Source organism: Apteryx rowi, unplaced genomic scaffold (assembly GCF_003343035.1).
Source record: "Apteryx rowi isolate R43461 unplaced genomic scaffold, aptRow1 scaffold_13, whole genome shotgun sequence".
NCBI lineage: Eukaryota > Metazoa > Chordata > Aves > Apterygiformes > Apterygidae > Apteryx > Apteryx rowi.
In genome coordinates this window covers 4,841,746-4,865,556 of record NW_020447530.1, presented here as the reverse complement: position 1 = coordinate 4,865,556, position 23,811 = coordinate 4,841,746, and the positions used below count along the sequence as shown (strand labels likewise).

Here is a 23,811-nt window from a genome sequence, read left to right as displayed (position 1 = left end):
GGCCGGGGCCGGCCAATGAGCGTCGCCAGGTGAGATTTGAAAGTGAGCCGTGGCGGGCGGCGCTGAGGGGCGGGCGGTGGCTGAGGAGAGCGGGAGCGGCGGGGGGGTCGGAGCAGGTAACGGCGGGACCCCGGGGGAGGGGAGGAGGATCCGTGCCGGGGGTCGGCAGCAGCGATTCCCTGAAATCGCCTCAGAATAAGGTGAGAAGGGCCAAAGCCTGTGAACCGCTCTGGGTTGTTGCTGTGCTGGCTACGATGGTAACTCTTCACCTAAATGTCCTTTGTATGCGAATTATTCCTTTGGTTCCTGTGGCATCACTGGTCTTAAGTGGTTCCCCCCCCCCCTTTTTTTTTAATAAATCCTATAAATTTTAAACTTCAATTTTGCTAGTATATGCAAGGCATTTCCAATTCTTTTATATAAGCCCTTTGTCCCTTTCCTGCTACCAGTCTTTGCTTGTGTTCGTTCGAGTTTAAATTTAATTTTCTGGACTGCTCTCTGGGAGCAAGGTGCTACTCAGAAACCATCACCTGAAAAGAAAAGGTGCCAAACACTGAAAAATCTTTAGGGAAAGAGCTTTTAGTCCTGAATGTGTCACTGGTTTTTAATGAGCCCATAGAGACTGTGGGTAATCTCTTGTGTAATGTTACTTTTGTTGGCTTGGGGTGTGAGTTGGTGATGCATATTATAAAAAAGTGGGAAACTCCCTCTACCTCTGCTTATTATATTTGAGTTTCTCTTCAAGTTTCAGTTGAATTCTTCTGGAGAATTACTTACTGTGAAAGGCAGATCGCTTGCTCTTGAGGATTATAAGGGGCAGAAGGACTTAGGTGGGCTTTTACTATAATAGCTAAGAAAATATTGTGGAGCATACTTAACACTTCAAAAGTTAAAAAAAAATCCTGTAAATGTGTTAAAATATTTATCAAAATTTAAGATAAATGCAGCTTTCTGTAAGCTTTTCTGATAGAAAACTGGGTATATTCAGTGAATATTTGTTAGGTTACTTTCCTCCAAGGTAATGATTTGGAAAATTGTGCAAGCACTCTGAAAAGACCTTTGCTATGCTTAGAGCATGTTTAAGGAGTCCCAGACAGGGAATTTACCCTGCAAGTCCTCCAAGGATGAGTGTTGGGACTTGATGCCAGTTGCTGCTTTTAGGAAAGATTTTCTTCCGGGGGGGCACAAAAATCCTGCTGCTTCTAGGGCATGGATAGTGTGGTTTTCTTAATGACTTTCTAACTGTTTTCTTAATGAATATCCATAACACCGTGGGAACTACTACTACGATCAGTCCAAAGATTATAGTTGGAATTCCTCATGAATTAACCTTCCTTTATCACCCGTATGTAAAGCAGAGCAAGTATGACCTGTGAATTGGAGTCCAGTTAGTCTGATCATTTGCAGTCATTATTAACTAACTGTCACTAATGAATTGGTGAAAGTTGGAATGTATTAATAGATGGAATATAAGATGTTTGACATTCACAAATCAGGTGGCACTGACATGCACATGAATTATGTGGAAGGCATCTGGTCTCTGACTGGAGTGCTTTAAGCTGAGTTTTGCTTCTATTCCCATTTGATAACTTACATTTCCATTGACCATTTTCCCTCCTGCAGCATTGAATATATTGAAAAAAGAAGCAAAATATGCTCTTCTGTATTTCTTGATCATATATTATCTCCAGTCTCTATTCCAAGCGCTTCCAGGTGGTTGTGAGTGTTATGCGAGTGCTTGGTTCATGAATACTGCCTTGAAGTTGGCTGCAAGGAGCTGCTGCTGCCAACAGCAGTGGTGTCTAAAAGCCTTTGTCTGTATCCCCTTGTGGGGTAGCTCAGATTCTGTCCTTCCTTGCTGTTTCTATAGATATATGCAGCTTAAGAATACATTGTTATTTATTTCTGTACCCTTTATGTTTATTCTGGTACTCTTTTTCTCCCTTCCCTCCCCCAGCGTTTAGTGTTCAGGATTCAGCTAGATCTCTGGTCTTTTGCTTAGCTTGAGAAGGTGGGTTTTTTGACCGCAGGTTTTTTCTTTTGATTCCGCAGGTTAAAAAAGTAGGGAGAAATCCTATGTGAAGTAAACGTAATTGTATTGCAGTTGCGTCCTGGAAGCTCAGTTAGGAAACAGTGCCAAGTACTCTGCATGACAAAAATGTCCTGCCATTGGATAGGTTATAAACTAAATGTTCAGTGGCCATGCTGCTTCCAAGTATTGTCCTACAACCTTGTCATTTACTTGCTTGTCTCCTTAACATGAAAAACACGTGTTGAAAACAGGCTAGCCAGCCAATCCCAGGCAGTGACAAAGCTTGCCCTACTAATTCTGTGCCAGGCTTGTTGGCTATTTAACTAACCAGTCTCTTAGATATCTATAATAAGGAAAAATAATGAAGAATCATTGCTGAAATTGTGATTTGTGTTCTCTCTGGTACACATACGGAAAGGAAGAACTGAAGGCTTTCTCTGTTAATAAATACCAACTCTATTGAAAATGGCAAAAACGGAACATGACAGCTTTTTTCCTAATCATTATGATTTTTGTGCAGGATAAACAAGATGGCGGCTACTTCCCAGTTTGCCAGTCGATACAAAAAGGACTTAAGTACGGAAACCCTCAGAACAAAAGTTGCACGCAGGAAATCAGTGCTGCAAAAGGAGAACAGACACAAGTTGTTTGAAAAGAGCAGACAGTTTGGATTGGCAGATGTCAATATTCAGCTATCAAAAGACAGGGGAATTTCTCAACTAAATGAGACAAATGAAATGTGCTCTCAAGAGAACAGCAATGTAAAGCAGAGTGAGTAAAGGGTTGTTTTCAAGCTTTTTTTTTTTTAGTATATAATTGTTACAAATTTCATTAAACAGATTTGGTAATATAATCACAGGAACCTAACTGTGGTTAACATATTAATTTGAAGAGGTGTTTTAAGATTTAAAAAGCAATAACTACCAATTCTGCTAACTGTGAAGTGAACCAAGAAAATAAAGTCTAATACAGTACAGCTTTATCCTCCTTCACTGCTCCAGTTGTGTGGATGGGGCTTTGCTATGATTTGCCTGGAGCAGTCAAAGGAGGAATGCATTTTGCTGTTAGCATTCAACGGAAAGTGTCTTAAATGATGGCTTTGTTCAGGAAGTGAATAATCCTGATCTATAATTTCTTCTAATATATTACTGATACCTGTCATGTGCTCAAGGTATGCTTAGAAATGATTAGTGCATATTGTATTTTAAAGGTTAGCAGTTCTTGATACCTTCTGTTTCCTTCCAGAAAACAGAACCGGCACAAACTGAATTTTGCCTCTCCAGCTCGTCTGGGTACTTATGGCCTAAGGAATTAAGTTAATCTTTAAACAGACTATTAGCAAATTTCTTCAGAAATATTTTCACCTTTAGTATTTTGAAAGAAGAAAATCACTGGAGGAAAGAATGAAATCACTATGTAATCATGTCAAATACAAAATTAATAGAAATTGCAACTTGGTTTTCTTCAATAAATTTTAACTTAGAGTAGGTTTTCCTGATGGATGTGTAATTCAAGTTGGCATCATTTCAAGGATTTATTCTTTCTCATAACTTCTGCCTCATTTGTTCTCCTCAGCTTGAGGCAGATTTTACTCCTTAGGGTCTAAAAGCTGACCTAAACTTCAGCTTTCAATGGTATTAAAAATGTTTTAATAGAGAAACTTGTACAAATAACTAAGTATGCTTAAAACATTAACTTTAATACTATAACCTTGCAGGTACAGTCTTTACACTGTAAAATAGATCTGAACTTACAGTATCCCTGAGATCCAGAGGTAGGGAGGTGTATTTGCAAGTTGAATTTTGTCTTTGAATACCCTTCTTCCAGTGAGAAGGGTTAAAACAATGCGGAGCTTTTAAGTTTTTGGCAAGCTGATAGAGCACGTGCATTTGTATTAAAGACTTTAATTGAAATTTTTAAGCACAGACTCTAAACAGTGAGTCTTACACTTTTTTACTTAGTATGTTACTTCTGTATCTTGGAAAAGCTCTTTGCAATTTTCTGACTTGTTCATCATTGTTTGCTGAAAAATATCTTCAAGATTGTTTAAAATGTCTATCTTCACCCCTGCTGCAGAACAGCTCACAAATGCAGCCATGAAGAGGAGTATTGAACGCAAGGAAATGCTTCAACGCTATAAAGAGGAAAAGGAACTTAGAAAACTTAAAGAACAAAGAGAAAAAGCAAAAAAGGGCGTATTTAAAGTTGGATTATATAGACCTACTGCACCTGGTTTTCTTTCACTTGTACCCCAAGATCCTGTGACAGTCAAACCAAAAGAGAAGGTAATAAGTTTAATGAATACCTAAAATGAGTATATGAAATATGTTATGTTAACATATTTATTTATATATAAAATTGTGTTATGTGAAATTAATTAAAGCATTTCTACAATAAATGCTTTATAAATAATTTTATATTAGTTTAGTAAGGAAGATACTATATTAATCTGATTTAAGGTGAAGACATTAGACTTGGTTAATGATGGGACAGCTTAATGTCACTAAGGGAGTAATTTGGTTTATTTAAAAAAAGAGAGCAAAAGAGGAAATGGCATTGTGATATGTTAATTTTTGTCTATGTCTTATACATGTTTTCAGTTCAAAAACTATAGTGGTTTATCCACAAATGAAACAGTTGAGTTATTTTTAGAACTGGTAACTTGTTCCAATTTAGCTTACCCAACTTTGAAAGTCTTTCAAATTACTCTTTACTTTACTTTATCCGTTTTAACTTTCAAGTGCAGTGCAGGGCCATGTTGCTTTTCATACCTGAGTCATCTTGTCCACTCTAACAGTGGGTGGGGCACAAGGAATATGTTAACTCTTGTTTCTTTGGGAATGTTTCCAGGCAGCTCCTGCTTCCTCTGGGAGGATTACTCGATCAAAGGCCAAGAATCAAGCAGAAAAAACAATGACATCATCAACTGCATCTAAGCATTCTACGGTTTGTCTCCTATATACTTCAGTGAATAAACTGGGAGAAAAGGATGTAATTATCCTTCAGACCACAACTGGGGGTGGTATGCTTGCATGTTGAGTGCTCTCTCTGAGCAGGCTCTTCTGGTGAGAAAGGGCAGTAAAGCTTTCAGCGAGCTGATAGATCTTATTGTGCTGATTTGAGCGTTGTGCTGAACTGAGCTACAAAGACTTTWATAAGGTCAGTACAAGTAGAGAAGAGTTTACTGATCTTCCAGACCGCTTTTTCCATACAAAGTACTGTAGTCAGCAAGGATTGCAACTAAGAGTAGAGGTAGGGGTGAGACTGAAGTTATGTATTTTGCTTGAGATGCCATTATTTCTGGCTTGAAGCTCTAGAGCAGAGTTGCTGGCACCAAATCTGACCAGGCCTGTTGAATAATCAGAAAGAAATTAGGCTAATTTATTTTTGGAAATCCGACACTTCCTAAAATGCAAACTTTTCTTGTAGGTTTGTGCCAATGGGCATAGTGCTTGCTCTACACAAGCAGGACGTAAACAGATGGGTACAGACAAAGCAGCTGAAAAAGAGAAAGGTATGAATGTAGAATGATCCCTACACCTGAGTCTGAAAGGATGCTCTAATGTTTTGTTCTTCTGAGTCCAATAGCTGTCAGATCAGGGGAGGGATGCAGGGAACAAGCAAGAATTTTTAGCATGACCCCATTTCTACTGAGGGCAGCAGCTGACAGACTATAAAATGTGCGGCTCTAGCTATCGCATATACTTGTTGCCTCTTTAGGCTTTGGGAAATGGAACTCGCAGGATGCTTTATGCAGTGCTGGTTACTGGTTATGCACGCCAGGAGAGGGAAAAGAAAAAAGGTCAGTAGCCAGGATTGCGTGATTGCTAACTGCCCCAGCAGCTGGAGCTGTGCAGAGCCTCCTGTCTGTTCTCTCTGAGGAGAATATCGCGTGTAGTAGCTGCTGCTATTATACAAGAGCATCTTTACCTGGAAAGCTTCAGGAGTACTGATACAAATAAAACATGAATTTTCCTTGGCATTGTGAGTAGCCTGACAAATAGGCAATTGATTGAATGAAGTGTAAATGCATTCAGTGAAGTCTTTCTTCTGTCTCTCTGGCAAAGCTGCTGTTGTCAAGCATTAGCCATTGTCTAATTCACAAGAAGCACTCAGCCTACAAATCTCTCACCATTATTGCTTTGACATCTTTCTCTTTCCTTGGTCACTTGTTGAGATATTTCCCATTGAGACTACTTTAAACCTGATAGTCTCAAAATAGCGTGTGAAAATTGGTATTGTTAGAGCTCTTCTCTTTGTTGTGGCTTCCTAAGATTATGTGGTGTTTTCATTGTCTTGGAGCAGAATTTAACTTTTATGCAGGGTAGTCATAATCAGAAGGACTTTATCTGCCGTGTTCATTCCTGTGTGTTAATCATCTATCTTCAGAGTATTCTAGAAGTGAAAAAGTGATAGGTTCTGCCGAAGAACTGTTTAAATCAAGATTGTGCACGTTGAGTAACCAGAAAGAAAACTGCTGGATAATGACAATTAAGTACAGAAAAGCTTTAAAGGTTCAGTCTGAATTAATTTTTGGTCTCTAAATGAAACTCCTTGTGTAACTTAACACTGAAAAGAGTTTGTAAAAGAACAGGTTAAACAGCCAACTCCTAGAGCGCAACAGCGTATAATGTAGGAGACAGGAGTCCGGATTTCTGATACACACTAACTCAACTGGGTAAATGCGACTGCGTTTGGGATTGGCTGCTTTGATAAATGATGAATACAGTCATCTGTTTTCACGTTAAAAACAGCCCCTTCTGTATCTGTGTAACCCCTGGGCTTTGTGTGATGATTCCACACACTTCTTAAACCAACAACCCATGCCACATTTGTTAAAGGAGGAGAATACCTTTGATCAGAACTCCTTTCTGATAGCACAGTGATGTACATGTCTAAGCTGTGTGGCATACTCATGCCAACATAAGATATTTAGTAGTTTAGAGTGAAATGACTTTCACATTGCTAACTTAATTAAATCAGCAAGCAGCAAACCTTTATTTAAATAAATTTCAGTCGTGCCTTCAGTGAATACTGAAAAGATCCATTATCAGTGTTTGCTATAACACTTAAAACATGTCATTTACAAAAAAAATTATCATCTGCCAGACTTGATAATGTTTTTGCTGAATCAAGAATATGCGTTTATATGCATTTAAATCATAGGTGAAAACGTTAGAAGTGAATGTGTGAATAAATCAAATGTTAGTTATTTATGTAGTAATTTTTTTCCAACTTGTCAAGATGCATTTCTATGGAGGCTAGAATTACAATAAAAACACAAATAGCATTTAACAATAACCAAGTGGGGCTACTAGTTTTCATGTACGTATAGAAAGGGAGGGTATGAAATCAGGAGCTTCTGTTAAACTTTTCTTTGCAATAAATGCCATCATTCTTGAAGAAAATTAGAAACAGCAGTAGAATACAAAGGTGAAAATTATTAAGGTAGGTAATACAGCATATGAACTTGAGTCATATTTTGTGAAATGTGTCAGGGATAATTCATCTTGAATTTAAAAATATGTTATTAAATTACATTAAAATCAGACCTTAGAATGTGTTCATATTATGACCACAGGATCGCTTTGTTACCCAGATGTTCTGTTTAAATTTCCAGCTGGGCAAATAACTCTGACAATTTACTACTCTAGAAAGCTTCATCTGTAAAATAGGAGTAATACTGACTTTGCCTAAGACTGCAGAGAATAGCGAGGAGAGTTCCTTATGCTGTGTACGTGGCACCTAGTACAGTGGCATCGTGATCTCGTCAGGGTCCTGGCGGTACTGTTGTACAACCAAAACAGTCTTCAGTCAAGATCCGTCTGAGCGCTGCCTTGATGCCAAGGCTGGGCTGGGCTGTCCGTGTTTAGCACTGTTTGCACTGCGCTGACAAAAGCCACCCCCACTATTGATTCCCGCAAACTAATGCAACTGATAAATGCTAATGCACTCTTCTGATTTCTACCAAACCTAAACTTTCAGTGCTATTATTTGAATGCTGCAAGCTTTGAAATCTCTGAAATTAATATTGCTTACAGTGTTACAGTCTGCAGTCCAGACAGCGGCAAATGTAAGAATCACCAGAGCAGCCGCCTCTGCAGCTAGACAGATGCTGAAAACGACTGCTGCCGCTGCTACGGGTAAGTGAGGCAGTAAATGTACTTCTGCCTGTGTAGCTCTGTCTTGATAAGTAACTACTCAGCGTAGCGTGCTGTAAAGACCATACCCTGGCTAGTACTAGATAAGTAAGCACTGGAAACAACGTATGTGTGTTTGTGCTGCAGTTAGACTCCTTATCAGATGATATACTAAGGCAGCTCTATCTTTAGGATTTTACTTGCATCTCAGGCACTCTTTTGTGATGTAGAGATATATGTCAGCTTGTTCTGAAATGTCTTAGCACACTGCATCCTGCTGTGTGGTTATCTGCTTGGAACAGTTAAAGACTGCATGTAAATCATGCCAAATTGTCATGTAAGAAAAGGACTAGATGCTCTATCAGTAAGAATCTCATCTGGAATCTCTACTGCAATGTTTAAATCAAGATGTTGAAACCAACATTGGACAGTTCCCCACAAAATCCCTCCGTGTGGAGCATCAATATCCATATGGTAATTATAGCCTGAAAGAACAGAAACAGAACAGAGTAAAGATTTGCCAATTTGGTGTATCACTGTTTGAGGACACATGATTAATAGGGCTGTGATCAGAAACAGATGTCTCTGGAAGACATGAGAGCCTGTGCTCTTTGTGTCATGAATTTCTTTTCGTGCATGTTTTTCTATTTACCAGAACAGGGGAACTTAATGGTTACTGAAAGGGAAATCTTTAGTATATGTTCTTGTCCTCAAGATATTCTCCAGAATTTTTTGCAACATCCTTTATATTATATATGACAAAAGTAAAACCCTAGGCTTGAAAGCACAGCTGTGATAGTGATTTCAATCCACCAGTTTCCCACCATACAGAAATTTAAAAATCTGGGTTCAAACTGGTTTGACAGTATCTCTTCAGCCTTTAGGGAAGTAAGACGCTTTCTATTCTTAAAATTTCTGTGATGTACACCTTAAAATAGAGCTATATGATTCTCTATATTTAAGTGTTTAGCTTCTCATACAGGCATAATGTGGTTATATGACAACTTCTAATGACTTAGTGAATCTGATTTCCTTTCTTGGTTATATATCATTTAATGTGCTGTTTAAATCCCAGGACAAGTTTTCTTTTGTATGAACTTCTTCAATTAGGTGTCTGCCCTGTAGCCACCTCCCACTCAAAAAAAACCCTCACAGTTGCTCCCTGTCTTTGCCTTAATTAGATGCCTTTTTGACCTTCTGGAATTTCTTTCATTCTAGGAAACCAGCCACAACGAAAGACAGCAAATGTAGGAAAGCAGAAGAAGGCAGTCAAACCTGACATCATGGAGGTAGGGAGTTTTGTGTTTGAAATGGAAAAGCGGTAAAACGGACTTAAGAATGAGTAACAAACTGTAGTATGTTGATGCTGCGTCTAAAGTAGATTATGCTGTTTAGAGTAATTTAGCTGTTGGACTGCGCTTTTTTTTTCGTTTTCGCGTTAATATTATTATCTCTTAGAGATTAAGAACTCTGGTTCCAGTCAAACTCTAAAAGCCAAATGCAGGCAATACTTAAAATCAGTCATTGCTGCTTGATCAGAAGATGCTTCATTAATACGAGCAAGTTCTTGAGTTTTTGTTCAGGTAAAAAGGAAGGTTGTACAGTGTTTCTTATATGAAGAAAATATACAAAATTCCAAAGCTTCTGCTTGCAAATTGGTGTTAGCTGTTCACAAGAATCTACAGGTTACAACAGCTGAAGGTCACAGATTTGAAGAACGTGTTCAAATGTGCATGTGCTTTCTGCGCACGAGTAATCTTTGCTGCAGCAAGGGGCGCAGGTTGTTATACACGTCCACGGACCTATCAGGTTTCTTGTATACACAATTCATGAACAGAAAATGACAGACCTGTTTGATTAAGCTAGACTCAGTGAGCTTCACTGACATCAGTTAGTCGAATGTTGTACTGTTAAAGGGCTTTTAAAATGCTGTGTTCAGGGGAACTTGTTTTAAGTAAAATTTTAAGCACAACTAAATTGCTATTGAGTAAAAGTTCAACTACAGTTGTGCTCAAGCATACAAGCAATAGGAAATTCACTAGTAAGTTAGGTTTTTAGGAGGAAGCTGTATGTATTTATATTCCCATGTATTTTCAGATTTGGTATGCTTATAGGGATGACTTGGTTACTGATCCTCAAGTTTTGACTGATTTAAATGAGAGAAAATCTTACTTGAAATATCTCATTTAAGTCTGATGTTTAAACTAGTAAGCAAAGGGCATGTACAGTTTGCTGTTTTTAACTAGTGTTTGTAAATTTTGTGCAATTCATTCCTCTTTGAGGACAGACTCTGTATCCTTTTTATGCTCAGGTAATTGTATGGGACCTTAGAAGCAGAAAAATAAATGCATTTTTAGGTTTTGAACCACCAAAAAAATCTAGCCAGAAATATTTTATCCTGCAAGGTAGCTATGATTTACAGTAATTGAAGGCACTCATTCCGGTTTCCAGTGTTACTGCTCGAACAACCCTTTTCTACATTAACTTAGAGACTGCAGTATGAGAATTCATGGCAGTCCTCCAACACAAATATCCAGAAAACTTGTGTATATATTTGTGTTGACAGCCCTGTGTAATAAGCATCAATGTCTCTTGTTCCTTACATTCCACTGTTTCTTCTCACCTAGTGTCTCCCCCGCACCTCCCATTTCCACTCCTGTTTCAAAAACTGCAACTATTCTCTAGTATTGTCCTAAACCGTAGTGTAGGTGCACACCAACACTGACAGGAGGTTAACTGCTGAAGTGCAGGCACTTGTGTCTTGGCTCAGGTAAATACCTCTTCAAAGGCAGCAATTACTTTGTATTGCCAGTTGATGAACACGTGTTGTAACCTCAGTCATAACCTAGTAATAAGTGTATTAAAATTTGAATTCAAGGCTCACATGCCAAGCAAGAATATTCTAAAGTATTACAAGATTTCCAGTGCACTGAAGATGCGTATTTTCTTGAAGGACGGTTTAAGCTGTTTTGGCTGATTCAAACTAATAATATCTCAATATCGATATCTTAAAAATGCATTCTGTATGACTGTCTAATCACTCATCTCACAGGAATGTGAACTCGACTTGTTAACTTTCTCTCCTCTTTGAACTAAGTTCTGTTGTCCTAACTGCACTTGTGCTCTCCTCGTCTGGAGCTGCATTCCTCAACTATCAGCTTGCTTTAGCTTGTTCTTCGGTCTTTGGTTTGCARTATGTGTGTAAACTGTGATTATTCAATAGGCCTGGTTGGATTTGGTGCCAGCTACTCTGCTCTTGAGCTTATCACCCAAAGCACTTTGTTCCCAACACTGACAAAAAGTATTTATTTCATTTTAATCACTGCTTTGGTAGGCCAGGTGTTCTGCTACTTCACAGCAGATTGTTACATTCCTCGCAGTCAAGTGCTACCCCTGCTGCTAGAATGATTTGCAGGTGTCAAATCCAGTTGGGCCTATTGATAAATCAAGACTTCTGTACATGTATTTTGCTGTAGAAGGCTGCTTTCTAGAAATTGTTCCCTTTGTGCTAGCTTTCCGACGGTCATATTAGAATTCAGCCCGTGCCTGTAGCAGACATCAGAGTCATTTGACAACGTAGTGTTTGCTTTGTCTTTTTTGTGCTGTTTAGGTATTTCCTTTTAARCATGAAGTAGATCAAAATGCTCAGCTGGATCCAGTGATGGAAGATTCTGTAGCCAATTCTAAACGTTCAGCATCAGTAGAACTTCAACAGGAACAGACCTCAGTGGAAAAGAAAAATGTTTTACTGACAAATAATTCTTCTCCAGGGAGACCAAGAACACGCTCTTTTGCACCTCAGAACTTTGTGTTTCAGCCATTAAATGGATTAGCAACCTACAAGGTCACACCCATGACTCCTTCTAGGGCAAACGCATTTTTGACACCTGGTGCCTTCTGGGATTTTTCAGAAACTTCAGTGTAAGATTCTTTCTTCTAATGGCCTAAAATGCAAGGAAACCTTTCTGTGATGCTACAGAAAACATCTGTAGGAGGCTCCATGTGTAACAAATCGTTCTGATGTTGAAACATGATGCTTGCTATCTTTGCTCAATCAAATGTGGACATAATAGCGAAGAAAGCTGTAATCCATAATCCTGTCTATGCCATAGAAGTAGAGCAGCTCAAGATAGCATATATCAAGGACTGTGCCGTATATAAATACACTCATGCGCACACTGATGTACTSCTCTTAAAAGGAATAGCTTGAACTGTCTAGCGTTGAATGTAAGATAAGAGAATTCAAAACTCGTAAATGTGCAATTTTGTGTAGTGTTGGCCATATTTGGTACCAGTTTCTCAGTGTGTCTTAACATATATTCTTGTTTCCAGTAACACAGCTGAAAAATCCAGAGAAACTAAAGCACAAGAACCTAATTTTAAAAGTCAAGTTGTACTTGCTGGTGAAAGCGTTCAAGAAGAGCAAATCACTACAAGTTTCAAAGCAGAAAAAGGTATAAAGTTCATATTTAGTTTATCCTTCTGTGTCTTTAGTTTTTGCCAGATTCTGAACAAATATCTTTCTATTATATTTTTCAGCATGTGAATTAGATGAGAACACTTCCATTCAGAGATCAAAGGAAACAATCCCTGTTTCTACAGATACATCAGCACTTGGAACAAAGTCAGATGATTTAAGAGAGCAGGAGCATGATGTGCCCTATTTCAGGTTTGTGTTGATTTATTTCACTTTCTTGCTCTCTTTTTTAAAGTCCTTCATGTGACCAACAAGACATCATGTAAAGATTAGCTTGTAATAGTTGATATCTGTCAGGAGTGATCTGGATAGGCACTCGTTCCTGTCTTCCCTTTGGAATTGTTAGTGCAAGTAAAGAATATAAATTTCTGGAGACTAGCACCTTATCCTAAGGAAAACAAGCTCTACAACTGTAACATGGAAATTGCACCTCAGCCAGCCTGTGAACTTAAGCAATTTAATGGCATCTACTCAAAGACAGCGTACCTTCTCTGAAAGGAAAAGGACAGTAATCAATACTGACAGTTACAAGCTGTGACAGCAGTTAGAATATTCTCCAAAAATTTTTTCACTGTCCCTTTATTTTTAGACACATTCTTCAGTCTGAGACTGAGAGGCTGATGTCTCACTGCCTCCAGTGGGATGGAAAATTGGAGTTGGACATTCCAGAGGATGGTAAGAGCAACCTTGCAGTAGGCACTAGAAGGGGTTTCCTGGCAGCTGAAGGTGACAGAGGAAAGTACAACTGTCTGATTATGTTTGCCAAATGGCATTGTCTAGAGCACTTGGTAAAAGCTGTGTTAGATAAGGTGTAGAGTTGTATCTGCCCAAATACAAAAAAGGTTTGCTTCATCTCCTGATACTAAAACTTACATATAGTATTTGACATGATGGTAGCTGACAGTGAAATGAATGGAGTGCCTATCAAACTAGTTATTCTGTTGTCAGTTCTAAGTGTATTTAAGTGCACAAGTTTTAACCAAGCTAAAAGATTTTTAAATAAACATAGAATAAGTATTCATGTCTGGGAAAATGAGGAGGACTTATTATTGTTTTATCTTAAAGGCTTACAGAGATAGTAAATTGTTTTGGAAGAGGCAGGTTTAGAAGGGTTCAATTAATAGGTATGCTCCATATGTGTTGTATTGCAGGTTTGAAGTTGGTTCAAGCAATAAGCAAATTGCAGACTCTTCAAATACTTGCATCAGTTGTGAATTGATGGATTATTCCAAGATTTACTTTCTTTATTGTTCTATTCTTACTGTCAGCTAAAGATCTCATTCGCACGACAGTTGGTCAGACAAGACTGCTCATAGCAGAAAGGTTTAAACAGTTTGAAGGACTGGTGGATAACTGCGAATTTAAACGGGGTGAAAAAGAAACAACGTGCACGGACTTGGATGGATTTTGGGATATGGTTAATTTTCAGGTACGTAATTGCATGTTAACCTACAAAATAAAGAATGTCCGAAGTAGGTTTATTTATATGCAATGGATTGAAACTGTTTTTCACTTGAATATTCCGATCCTGATATTTTCTATATAAAAAATTTAGGTCTTTGTTTAACACATTCCAATAGACGAGGGTACTAGCTGGTATACTGCGAATACTCTTTAGTGGACCAGGTCATCTCTTGGGCCTTCTCGTGGTTTGTGTGTCTTGGTTTTCTTTGGAATGGAGGTGCAAGTGAATGGTGTGCAGCTAGAACTCATTCTGTTTTGGAGTGAGGATATGGTCAGTGTCCACTTGGACCAAAAGACAGGAAATATTCCTGACTCTCACCTGAAAAGCAGGAGTTCCCTGCCTTCCATATGAGAATAAAGCAGAAACTGCAATAACATCATTTAAAGAGGAGCCAGGTGATGGGAAACCTTTGTCTCCTCTTCTCAGTAGATGCTTCCATTGGCTTCAGAATGAATTATAATACTCTAAATGATCAAAAAGGCTCTCCTTAATAGTATTTGTGCATAAGCATTCAACAGAGTAACTTGTAACTGGTTAAAACAAAGGCAGAGATGCATTGAATGTTAATTAAGGTCCTATTCATAGGTCTTGAATTCCTACAAGAAAGCAGATGGGTTTGATCTGTTTCTGAAACATCAGGTGTTTGTGGGGAACTTTGCTAGAACCAGTAACTTGAAAAGCGTGGCTTACCTATGCTTACGATATTGCTGCGGGCAATTAAAGTTTCTCCTGAGCATCCCCATCTTTCCCTTAGATAAACTCGGAGTAACAGAATTGCTAACTCTTGTCCTGCTTTTGCACTCATTGTTTATTTGCATCTTCTGAGTTTTGGGGAAGATGTAAAGGGCTTGTTACTTCAGCGACTGGTCTGTTGTGAGCAAGCCTTGTATGCTCTTATTAGTAAATGAGACAACTGTCTTCATTATAAAGCTGAAGGAGAAAAAGGCTGTCACACTGAGTAGCAGCCAGGGAACAGGTAATGCTGCAGAGCTAGCTTGCATCCCTGTCCACAGGATGTCACGAACAAGCCAAGAGTTCATCAAAAAGCTATTCAGGCCAGAAGTTTAAAAGAGCAAACAAGTTGTTTGTGATGTGTTTCCTATATAATGGAAAACTTGTGCTTGTTTGGTATAAAAACTATTATGTAATGTGTTCTTTTTGCATTCCTTAAATATGACCATTATCAATTTTTTGACTCTAAGTTCAGCACAAGAGGCGGTTGTAAACCAGCTCCTTAATGATAGAAGTTAGATTTTGTTGAGTGATTCTATGCTTTCCCTATTAACCTCTAAACTAGAGAAATGAGACCGGTCTGATCTTGTCATCTAACCTGAAGCTTATGTATGTTTGCGCGTAGCTTCATGACAACTGTATGAGAACATTTAATAGTTCCTGTTGGCTGGTGGTTTGGTCTGCTTCTGTACTTAAGTACCTAAATGCTTAACTATGCTTAAACTTTATCATGATGTAATATGCTTAAACTTTATGCTTAAACTTAAGTCATCTGATTTTATAAAATGCTATTATATTGTGAATCTGGTGCAAGTCTCACATGTTAAACCTGGACTTTTCTGGGTTTTCCAATAGATTGAAGATGTGAATAAAAAATTTGATAATCTGAAGAAGCTTCAAGATAATGAGTGGCAACCACTTGATATCCYGAGCAAAGGAATTATCAAGGTATAAATAACTCCTAAAGAGTGTCTCATATGGCATCAAAATGCAACAATCTGTTGAGATTTCTAAAATAAATAGTGAGCTATTGCAGTAATGATACCCTTAAAGAGAAATTTCTTCTAAAGACCTACTCATCTGGCATTCTTTAGACGTTAATGAAAATGTTTAAAAAATCGGTGAAATCCCTTTCAGGGTGCACCCTTCTCCCTTGCACTTACATCAGTTGATGGTTGTGATGTTAGCTGCCTCTTTCTGCTGGGAAAAYTAGGAATAAGAATTTACAGTGACTCCTTTTGGGAGTATCTGAGTAAGGCAAGTCTGTTATATTTAGAATAGAAATTTACTCTTAAGATATTTTAAAAAAAAAAAAAAAAACCTTCCTATGATCCCCTAGTGTTGGTACTGACTTAACTGAAAAAGCAGCTCTGCACAAGAATTTGACAGTGACTGACAGTTTTAAGCAATGAGTGCTAAACTAATATCGATGCCCCATTAGGGCATTAGTACCACAGGTAGCATTAAACATCGAATTCTCTAAGCACGCATGGGTCTAACACTACCCAAAATAAGCTATTGCTCATTGCAAAATAAGCTATAATGTAAGCTATTCTTATCTGCTCTTTGACTTGGAATATATAATTATTTCTAATGACTGAACACAGTCATATTCGCATGACCTAAACCCTGTCCAGTTCCTGGAGACTGCTCAGCTAATCATAAAAATGATATGAAGGTTTATAAGGAACTCTAGGTAGAGGAAACTGGGTGGAATGTAGTCCGTGTCAACTGACCATAAATATCAGAACCTGCACGTGGTACAAAACACGACACTTTTGGAAAAATTGGTTTCCAGGAGAAACTTCACAGAGTGACTGCTGTCCATCCTGCAGTTATTTTCTCTCTCTGCCACTAGGAGTCCCTAGATCCCACTGTTCTCAGGGCTGTCAAATAAGAATATTAACTGGAGTTGTTAGAAAAACAGCTTCACTGAGTATTTCTGAACTGCAGACTTCCCACGAGGATTCCTTAGCGTTGTCATCACAGACTGGCCTTTATAGCTGAATGGCTGTACAAAACATTCTGGAGATGAACAGAGATCTTGTCTCCAGCRTGTCTGTTGCCTGTTGCTGTCCTTGTGCATGGCCAGCAGCTGCATGGATGTTTGGGTGTAATTGCCCCTGACTGAAGCTTCCAGATGTGACCTAGACTTTCTTACAGTTTCAGAAAAAGACTGTTCCAAATGGGGTATCCAAACCAAAGTTGGGAGCGGCTGGAAGAACTGCTGCCCGAAACCGGCTTGCTGCTATAAAAGCAGCTATGAGGGATAAAATGAAGCATGAGGGAGCTGCTGATTGTACATACCAGGAGAAGCCACCAGAAGTAGAAAAAGTGGTTTTTGAAGGAGGGTTTTTTAGAGTTGAAAGCCCTGTGAAATCCTTTCCAGGTGGGTGAGGCTTACTTGTGATTTCTGTGACCTGAAACTACTGAAGAGATTTGAATAGGCTCATTGGGGAAGGAATTATGCTGTTTATACTGGATGCTACTGTTTCCCTCCAGTATTGGATAGAATTAGTGTTTCGAGTCAGGGTTATCTATGTCAGAGAACCAAGTAAACTGTTCTACCTGGATGTTCTAATTAGAGTATGGCAACATGATGTATCAGCTTAGACAGAAATGTGAAAACAGCTGATACGTGGTTGTTCAGCATGTGGTTAGCTATGAAGTTTTAATCTGAGTATTCCCAGACTTTGCTGACAACCTGTTCATCAAGATCAATGTAGGTAATGTCCTTTATTTAATCTCTTGCAGTACTGTCTTCAAAGCTGCAAATAAAATATGCTGGTCTTTGTGTTCATCAAGATAGTAACATTTCAGTCTGCTAGAAAAGCTGTTTCACAGTTTTCTTGAGCACACACTCAAAATATAATTTTATTTTTAGCATCTTATTGCAATCTATGTGAAGACAGTATTTTCAGTAATCCTTTGAGAGTCATTCCTCTTCCCTCCCATTTCTGGTTCTTAATCTGACTTTGAATTTCTCAGTTTGATTTTTTTATATAGATTTTTTTTTTCTGTATCACAAGACTAGCAACTTTTTAAATACACTTGCCATTCATACAAAAGAGCTGCTGAAAAGGTTCGAGCAACATTGGCTTTAAGCGCTGTTAGACAACTTTTTATAAGAAGCAATTATGTATCCATATCTTTTTATTCTATTAACATTTTTTTAGTGTGAAAGACTGAAATTAATAGACAACTTTCACTGTATGGACTTCTTAATAAGAACAGCAAATCTCACTATTTCAGTTTTTTTCTGAAGGAATAGTCATTGCTAAATTGCTTATTTTGAGTTAACGTAGTTTTGTAAAATACTGATCTACTCTTGTCATTTTTATTCAGTTTTGCTGGCAGTGTAGGTAAGACTTCAGGTTATTGTTTGTATACAACATGTATAGTAGAAGAAACTAGGCAATGTTTCTAGCTAGAACCCTAACAAATGACTGATTTCATCTTCTATAAACTGCTGTAATAATGAAACATTAAACGTTCTTTTCAGGCTTGCTTTCAAAGACACCTCGTAGATCTTCCCAGCGGACTTCTGAAAAACTAGCAACTCCGAGGTCATCCAACAGAACTTTGCTTCTGAACAATCCTTCTGCTCTGTGTAACCCTGAGGATGCAACTGCAAAACAAATGACACCAGTACTCAAAGACTTCCACACAGCACAAAATTTGAAAATGCACCAGTTTCCCACTAGAAAAGCTCTCCCGGGTGGTTTTCTTGAACAAAGGTAGACATGTTAAGGCAGCTTTTAATTAAATTCTTTCTACAAATAATTTTATAGTTTTAATTGAAAGAATTATTAATGCCTGTTATCTTCCAATCTGGTAGGGATAAAGATGCTAAGTCTTCATTTCTTTTCCTTCCTTCAAGGAAATGTTAGAACCTCACTTCTCAAATGTAATTTCAATGCTGGAGTAGAAGTTTATTTTTCACCCAAAAAATCTGATAGGGCTGCCTAGTGCCAAGCAAGGAAGCATAACTGCAGAACAAATTATGAAATCAGTTGGCCTAAGTCAAAACCTACAGTTAATTAAGAGTGATGAAAACACTTCTGTTTCTCTTTCAGCATTTCCCTAGTTGCAGAAGAACATTGTCCAGTAGCTGGCGCAGCAGCGGGAACTAGCGTAAGTCACGTGTAGTTCATGTGTGTGCTTTAAATATCTCTTTCTACTATTAACAAAAAATAAATATTCACCTCTTAAGTGGTATGTGTCTTAGATTTTGATTATCTTTGCAAACTTGAGTGTGAGCTGCTGCATGTCACAAGCGGCACTGCAAAAACACTTCCTATTGTCTTTACATAATACTTCACATCTTACTGCAGCAGTTCTAAACACCTGAGAAGACTTGCTGAGACAAACCCCCCTTGGAGCTTATTGGCTGTACTGTTCAAAGTTTCTAAAATAAATTTAATTTCCTACTTGACATGCAAACATGGAAATACCAGCAGCCTGGAGTTCCTCTCTTGCACTGAGCTGAACTCTTCTCAGCAAATAGGCTTCAAACTCTCTTGCTCATCCCTTCAGGTTAAGGGTGCCCAATCCAGGTTTCTGGTTTAACGGTTCTTTTTATTAGACCCAGACACTTGCACTTCTGATCAGGTCCTCAAGATATCTGCTGTATTCCTCAGGCTGGTGCTTTTGCCTCTGCAGAATGGATGTAGATAAGGACTGGCTCCTGCGCTGCAGTTTTTGGCCCTTCTCTAGCCCTTTGGAAGCTATCTTTTGGAGCTCCTGTTGGCCTGACGCTTGTTGCTTGGGCAAGCAATGCTCCTTTAAGTCGACTACCTGTTTTCTTGATGCGGGTTTTTTTAAAAGCTTTGGCATTGGGGACCATGGCTGAAAGCAGCAGCAGCAGCACCTAGGTCTCTGAGTCCTCATATTGTCATAGGTGGACTTTGGGCTGTTACACTGTTTAACATTATAGCAAGAGTATCGAATACAAGTACCAGAGTTCAGAAATCCCTGTGCTGAAATGTCAGGACTTCATGACGTGCCTACTTTTGAGGGCTTGTAGCCATTAGAAACCAACATCTGGCCTCCATAGTTCAGAGGATACTGTGTTAGTCAGTGAAGGCCAGTGTTTTGGAGTTCAGTAATCATCCTTTAGTACCTTCTGTTAGAAATGTAGCATCTTAATTTTTATTTGCTATTGCTCGGACCTGTGCGGCACTGCAGCAGCCTTTGTGGGGCCTGCTAGCGTCCCAGCAGCTGCCGTATTCCTACTATTGACTGCCAAATCTATTGTATTGGTTTTCCTTTTCATCTACACTATTTAGAAACAGGCAGATATCTTATTAGTTTGTATCAGCCTTATATGCATAAATGTCTCTGAATAGCATTCTCTTCTTTGTCATCTAACTCAGCTATACTGATAGCTCATCTTTATTCAGAATCTAATATACAAACCATCTTACTCAACAGATTTGCTCTTTCCCTTTACTTCATTTTTTCCGTYACATGAGAAGTTTCTTGTTGGATGACCCTCTCTGGGGAAAACTGTGAAAATCTTTAGCATTCAGTATTACCCATAGATTTTTCTTGAGGTAGAGTCTCATTAGGAGAACACTTACCATCCTCAGTATTTTTTAAGCATTTCAGTTAAGCTCAAAATATTCTTTGAGGKGGAAGAACTTCCTTCATGCTCTCTTTAAGAGATTATCAAGCTTAAGAAGGCATTTGGGAAAAGTTTATATGGAATAGATCAAAGCTTTGTCCTGCCTGTCCTTTGTACAGTGTCCTGTGTTGAATTGCCATCTCTCCTGAGTTGTCCATGAAAACTGTAAATGAGATGTATGGACTTGGTTTGACCTAACTGGTGACGTGCTGGTTTCTACAAGCTCACATCCCTTGAATGTTCTGGCTACCTTTTCAACTCTGTGCTTCTGCATCGATAGCTGACAAACTTTCTTTCATTGCAGACAAAACAGAAAATAAGAAAGCTTCCTGGTGTCTTACGTACTGCCTTATGTCCTTCTTATTTCACTGATGCTTTTCTTTTCCTTCTCTGGGAAACAAATATAGCTGCTGCTGACATCTTTAGCCTCACAAAGAGTTAGGAACAGTTAAAATTCTTGTTTTTCAGATGCTGGGAAATCCTGACAGTGAATTAAAAGTAATGGATGGCACGGAAGAGATGGAAACGTCTGCTGCAGAACAAGGACAAGATATTATCATGCGCAGTCCAGAGAAGGACATCTGCCCAGAGACTAACTTGGCTCAGTCTGGAGAACCACAAATACCAGACCCTAAACCAGGTGCATATCTTAAAGCTGTTTAGTGTAGTTTACATGGTATTGCTGGGGCCTCATGTTTATGTTCAAGTGTTATGGTACTCTAGGTATTAATGTTTGAAAGCACTGTCATTCGTGTAGCTTTGTTAATCTAGGTGTGTTTGTAGGTAGCACAAGCTACCTAGCAATAGCTAGCGTGACTTATTATGTGCATATTAGCAAACAGTGCCCCTCAGAGGCACATATAGTCTCCCTTCTATATGTGAAGTAGAAAGCTAGTATAAAAGACTTGAATTAGAAGTRAATGCAGACAGTTTAGTTTTTCTTCAGTAACTGCAGAAAACTATAYAACTTTTTCCAGCATTAGCAGCAACAGACTAACTCTTTAAAATATTGAAATATTCTTATTTTTCAGATGCTTTGTGTAGTGATTTGATGTGCACTGGTAGAAATCCTTTTGATATGGTAAGCTACCCATTATGTTTATTTGACTACAACAATCCATTTGTTTGTAATACTGTTAACCTTTCCTACTGAATTAGTCATTACATGGAGAAAATTAAACTCTGAGAAGATGTTATCAAACCAGTTCATACAGCTTATTCTAATAAACACAGGCCATAATTCCTGTCTCCCTGCACTGGGTTCAGACTGTTTTTCCTTATTGCACATGTTGCGTAGGATGAATTGAGACATTTATAACACAGAATATGTCTGATTCTTATCAGATTGACCCTTTAAATCATATTCCTTGTGGATTTTCTTGTAAATATTTACTAACATAATCTAGTTGTTTGAACTGGCTGATCTTTTACATCCACTTTCTTTATTGGAGTTTTCCAGGTGTGTTGCATCTCTTGATTTTATAGCTTTATCTTTGAGAGCTAGAAGTAGATTCAACAGGGAAAAGCAGGTGTACAAAGACTTTCAAAACTGTTTAAAGAATTTGGGTATCCAATTTCCTCAGTCTTGTCCTGGTACTGATGGTGGTGTATGGCTTTGAACTGTGCCTTTTGCTTTGGAAAAGGGTTACAGTGGTAGCTATTGTCACACACAAGCAAGCTCATCTACTAAACTGCTGAAGGTTTAAGGAACATTTTCAGATCTGCCTGACAAAGTGGCGCTTTGCCTTAATCTTGCTTGTTCTAAAACTGTGATGTGTCCAAATTATTGAATAAGATGCAGTAGAATTGCTTGCTTCTCCTGTTCCTTTGTTAAAAGCATTTTCTGCTATTTTTATCCTGTGATTTCTACATGGCCTGTCAAATATAAAGGCATCTAACATGCATAAGCAGTGGCCTGGCAGTAATTACTATTGCTGTGGTGTTTATACAGATAGCATTAGAGAAAGGGGAATTTGCTGTTAGCTTATCTTGTGTTCTTGCAGTGCTATGTTTTGGAGAGCAGATAACTGTTACTTGAACACTTACTTCACACTTTAATTCCCCCCACAGCCAGTGATGGATGGTGAGCTTCCCTTCACTCCAGTCAAGAACAAAGCCCAGAAGTTCGCAGCAGCTGAAACATTCAGTGACCTGATTGTATTTTCTCCCCTTTCTCCCTCTGGGGAAAAATGAAGAGTGACTTGAAATTCAAAACGTGTAAATTCTATTAATGAAAAAACATAAAGAATGTCTGGGATACAGTCTGCTACCCCTGAACCATGCTCTGAGTGAATATCTATACTATTTTATAGTGGAACTTATTAAAATATTTTGTAATGTTTTATAGTGCAGACATTACGCACTGATTACTGCTGTATAGAAATAGCAGTGTGTTTGCTGGTTATACTGCTGTATCCAGTGACTGCATACTCTGATGCCAACCTGAAATATTTTCATTTTTTATAGTTTCGTGTAATTCCTATCTACTTCAAGTTGTAAAATTATTCATCTTCAGGCTTTTCTCTCTCCTGACCTTTCCTACCTCATGAATTATTTTCCTAAGAGATGGCTACTGGGTTAACTGTACCTGTGCCCTCTTTCTGATGGGAGGGCACCTTCTGGGGGTAAGAGCTGCCCTGGTACCTACCCCAAAGTGCCCTTCCGTACCCTACCACTGTTACCAGGGTAGCGTTACGCCCTTGGGCTCTAGTGTTCAGTGCATGAACTGTGCTTAATCCCCAGATCTGACAAGGTTTGATGCATGTAATACTTTCCTGTTACACAGTGGTTACAACCGCTTGTTCTGTGACAGTGGAAACAATTTCAGGAAAAGGATTTGAAAGTCAGATAATCTTTTCCCTGCAGTATATTAAATAGAGTGTGTGTGGTTTTGTTTTGGTTTTATTTTTGGTTTTCAGCAGGTACCTGTGTCCTTGAGTACCTTCAAACCAAGCCCCATTTGCTCTCCTCTTTTTTTTCAGGTGAAGATCTCTTAACCTCTTTCTCTGAACACTTGACATGTTATTGTCAGCCTCTTCTTGCATCCTATTCCTTACACATTCTSTTATCTGGACTAATATATTCATGTATAGGGAACATGCAAGTTACTAACTAAATATAAAGAATAAGCTATTGGAGTACCTTCAGCTGTCATATTTTTAAGAAATACCTGACTGGGCTTCTTCTTGCAATGATGATCTTAGCGTAATGCACATTCTTGCCACTAGCCTGTATTGTAAACCAAGCGAAGGGAATGCAAATCCCTCAGGCTGTAACCTTTCACAGTGGAAAGCATTGCCACTACAGCTAGGGCAGCTTGTCTGAGTTAAGATTTAACCT

General features: G+C 38.5%; 1 protein-coding gene across 1 annotated transcript; it reads left to right on the top strand.

Annotated features, from left to right (window-relative positions):
- On the top strand, positions 1–23,811 carry DLGAP5 (DLG associated protein 5). Its single transcript, XM_026056166.1, has 19 exons — positions 1–29; positions 2,553–2,803; positions 4,109–4,317; positions 4,883–4,978; positions 5,462–5,546; positions 8,074–8,175; positions 9,391–9,461; positions 11,783–12,093; positions 12,505–12,626; positions 12,712–12,841; positions 13,239–13,324; positions 13,918–14,078; positions 15,702–15,794; positions 17,010–17,235; positions 18,349–18,583; positions 18,923–18,980; positions 20,941–21,112; positions 21,504–21,553; positions 22,543–23,811. Exons 1-19 carry the CDS (start codon positions 16–18, stop codon positions 22,663–22,665), a joined length of 2,595 nt encoding a protein of 864 aa, XP_025911951.1. The 5' UTR covers positions 1–15; the 3' UTR covers positions 22,666–23,811.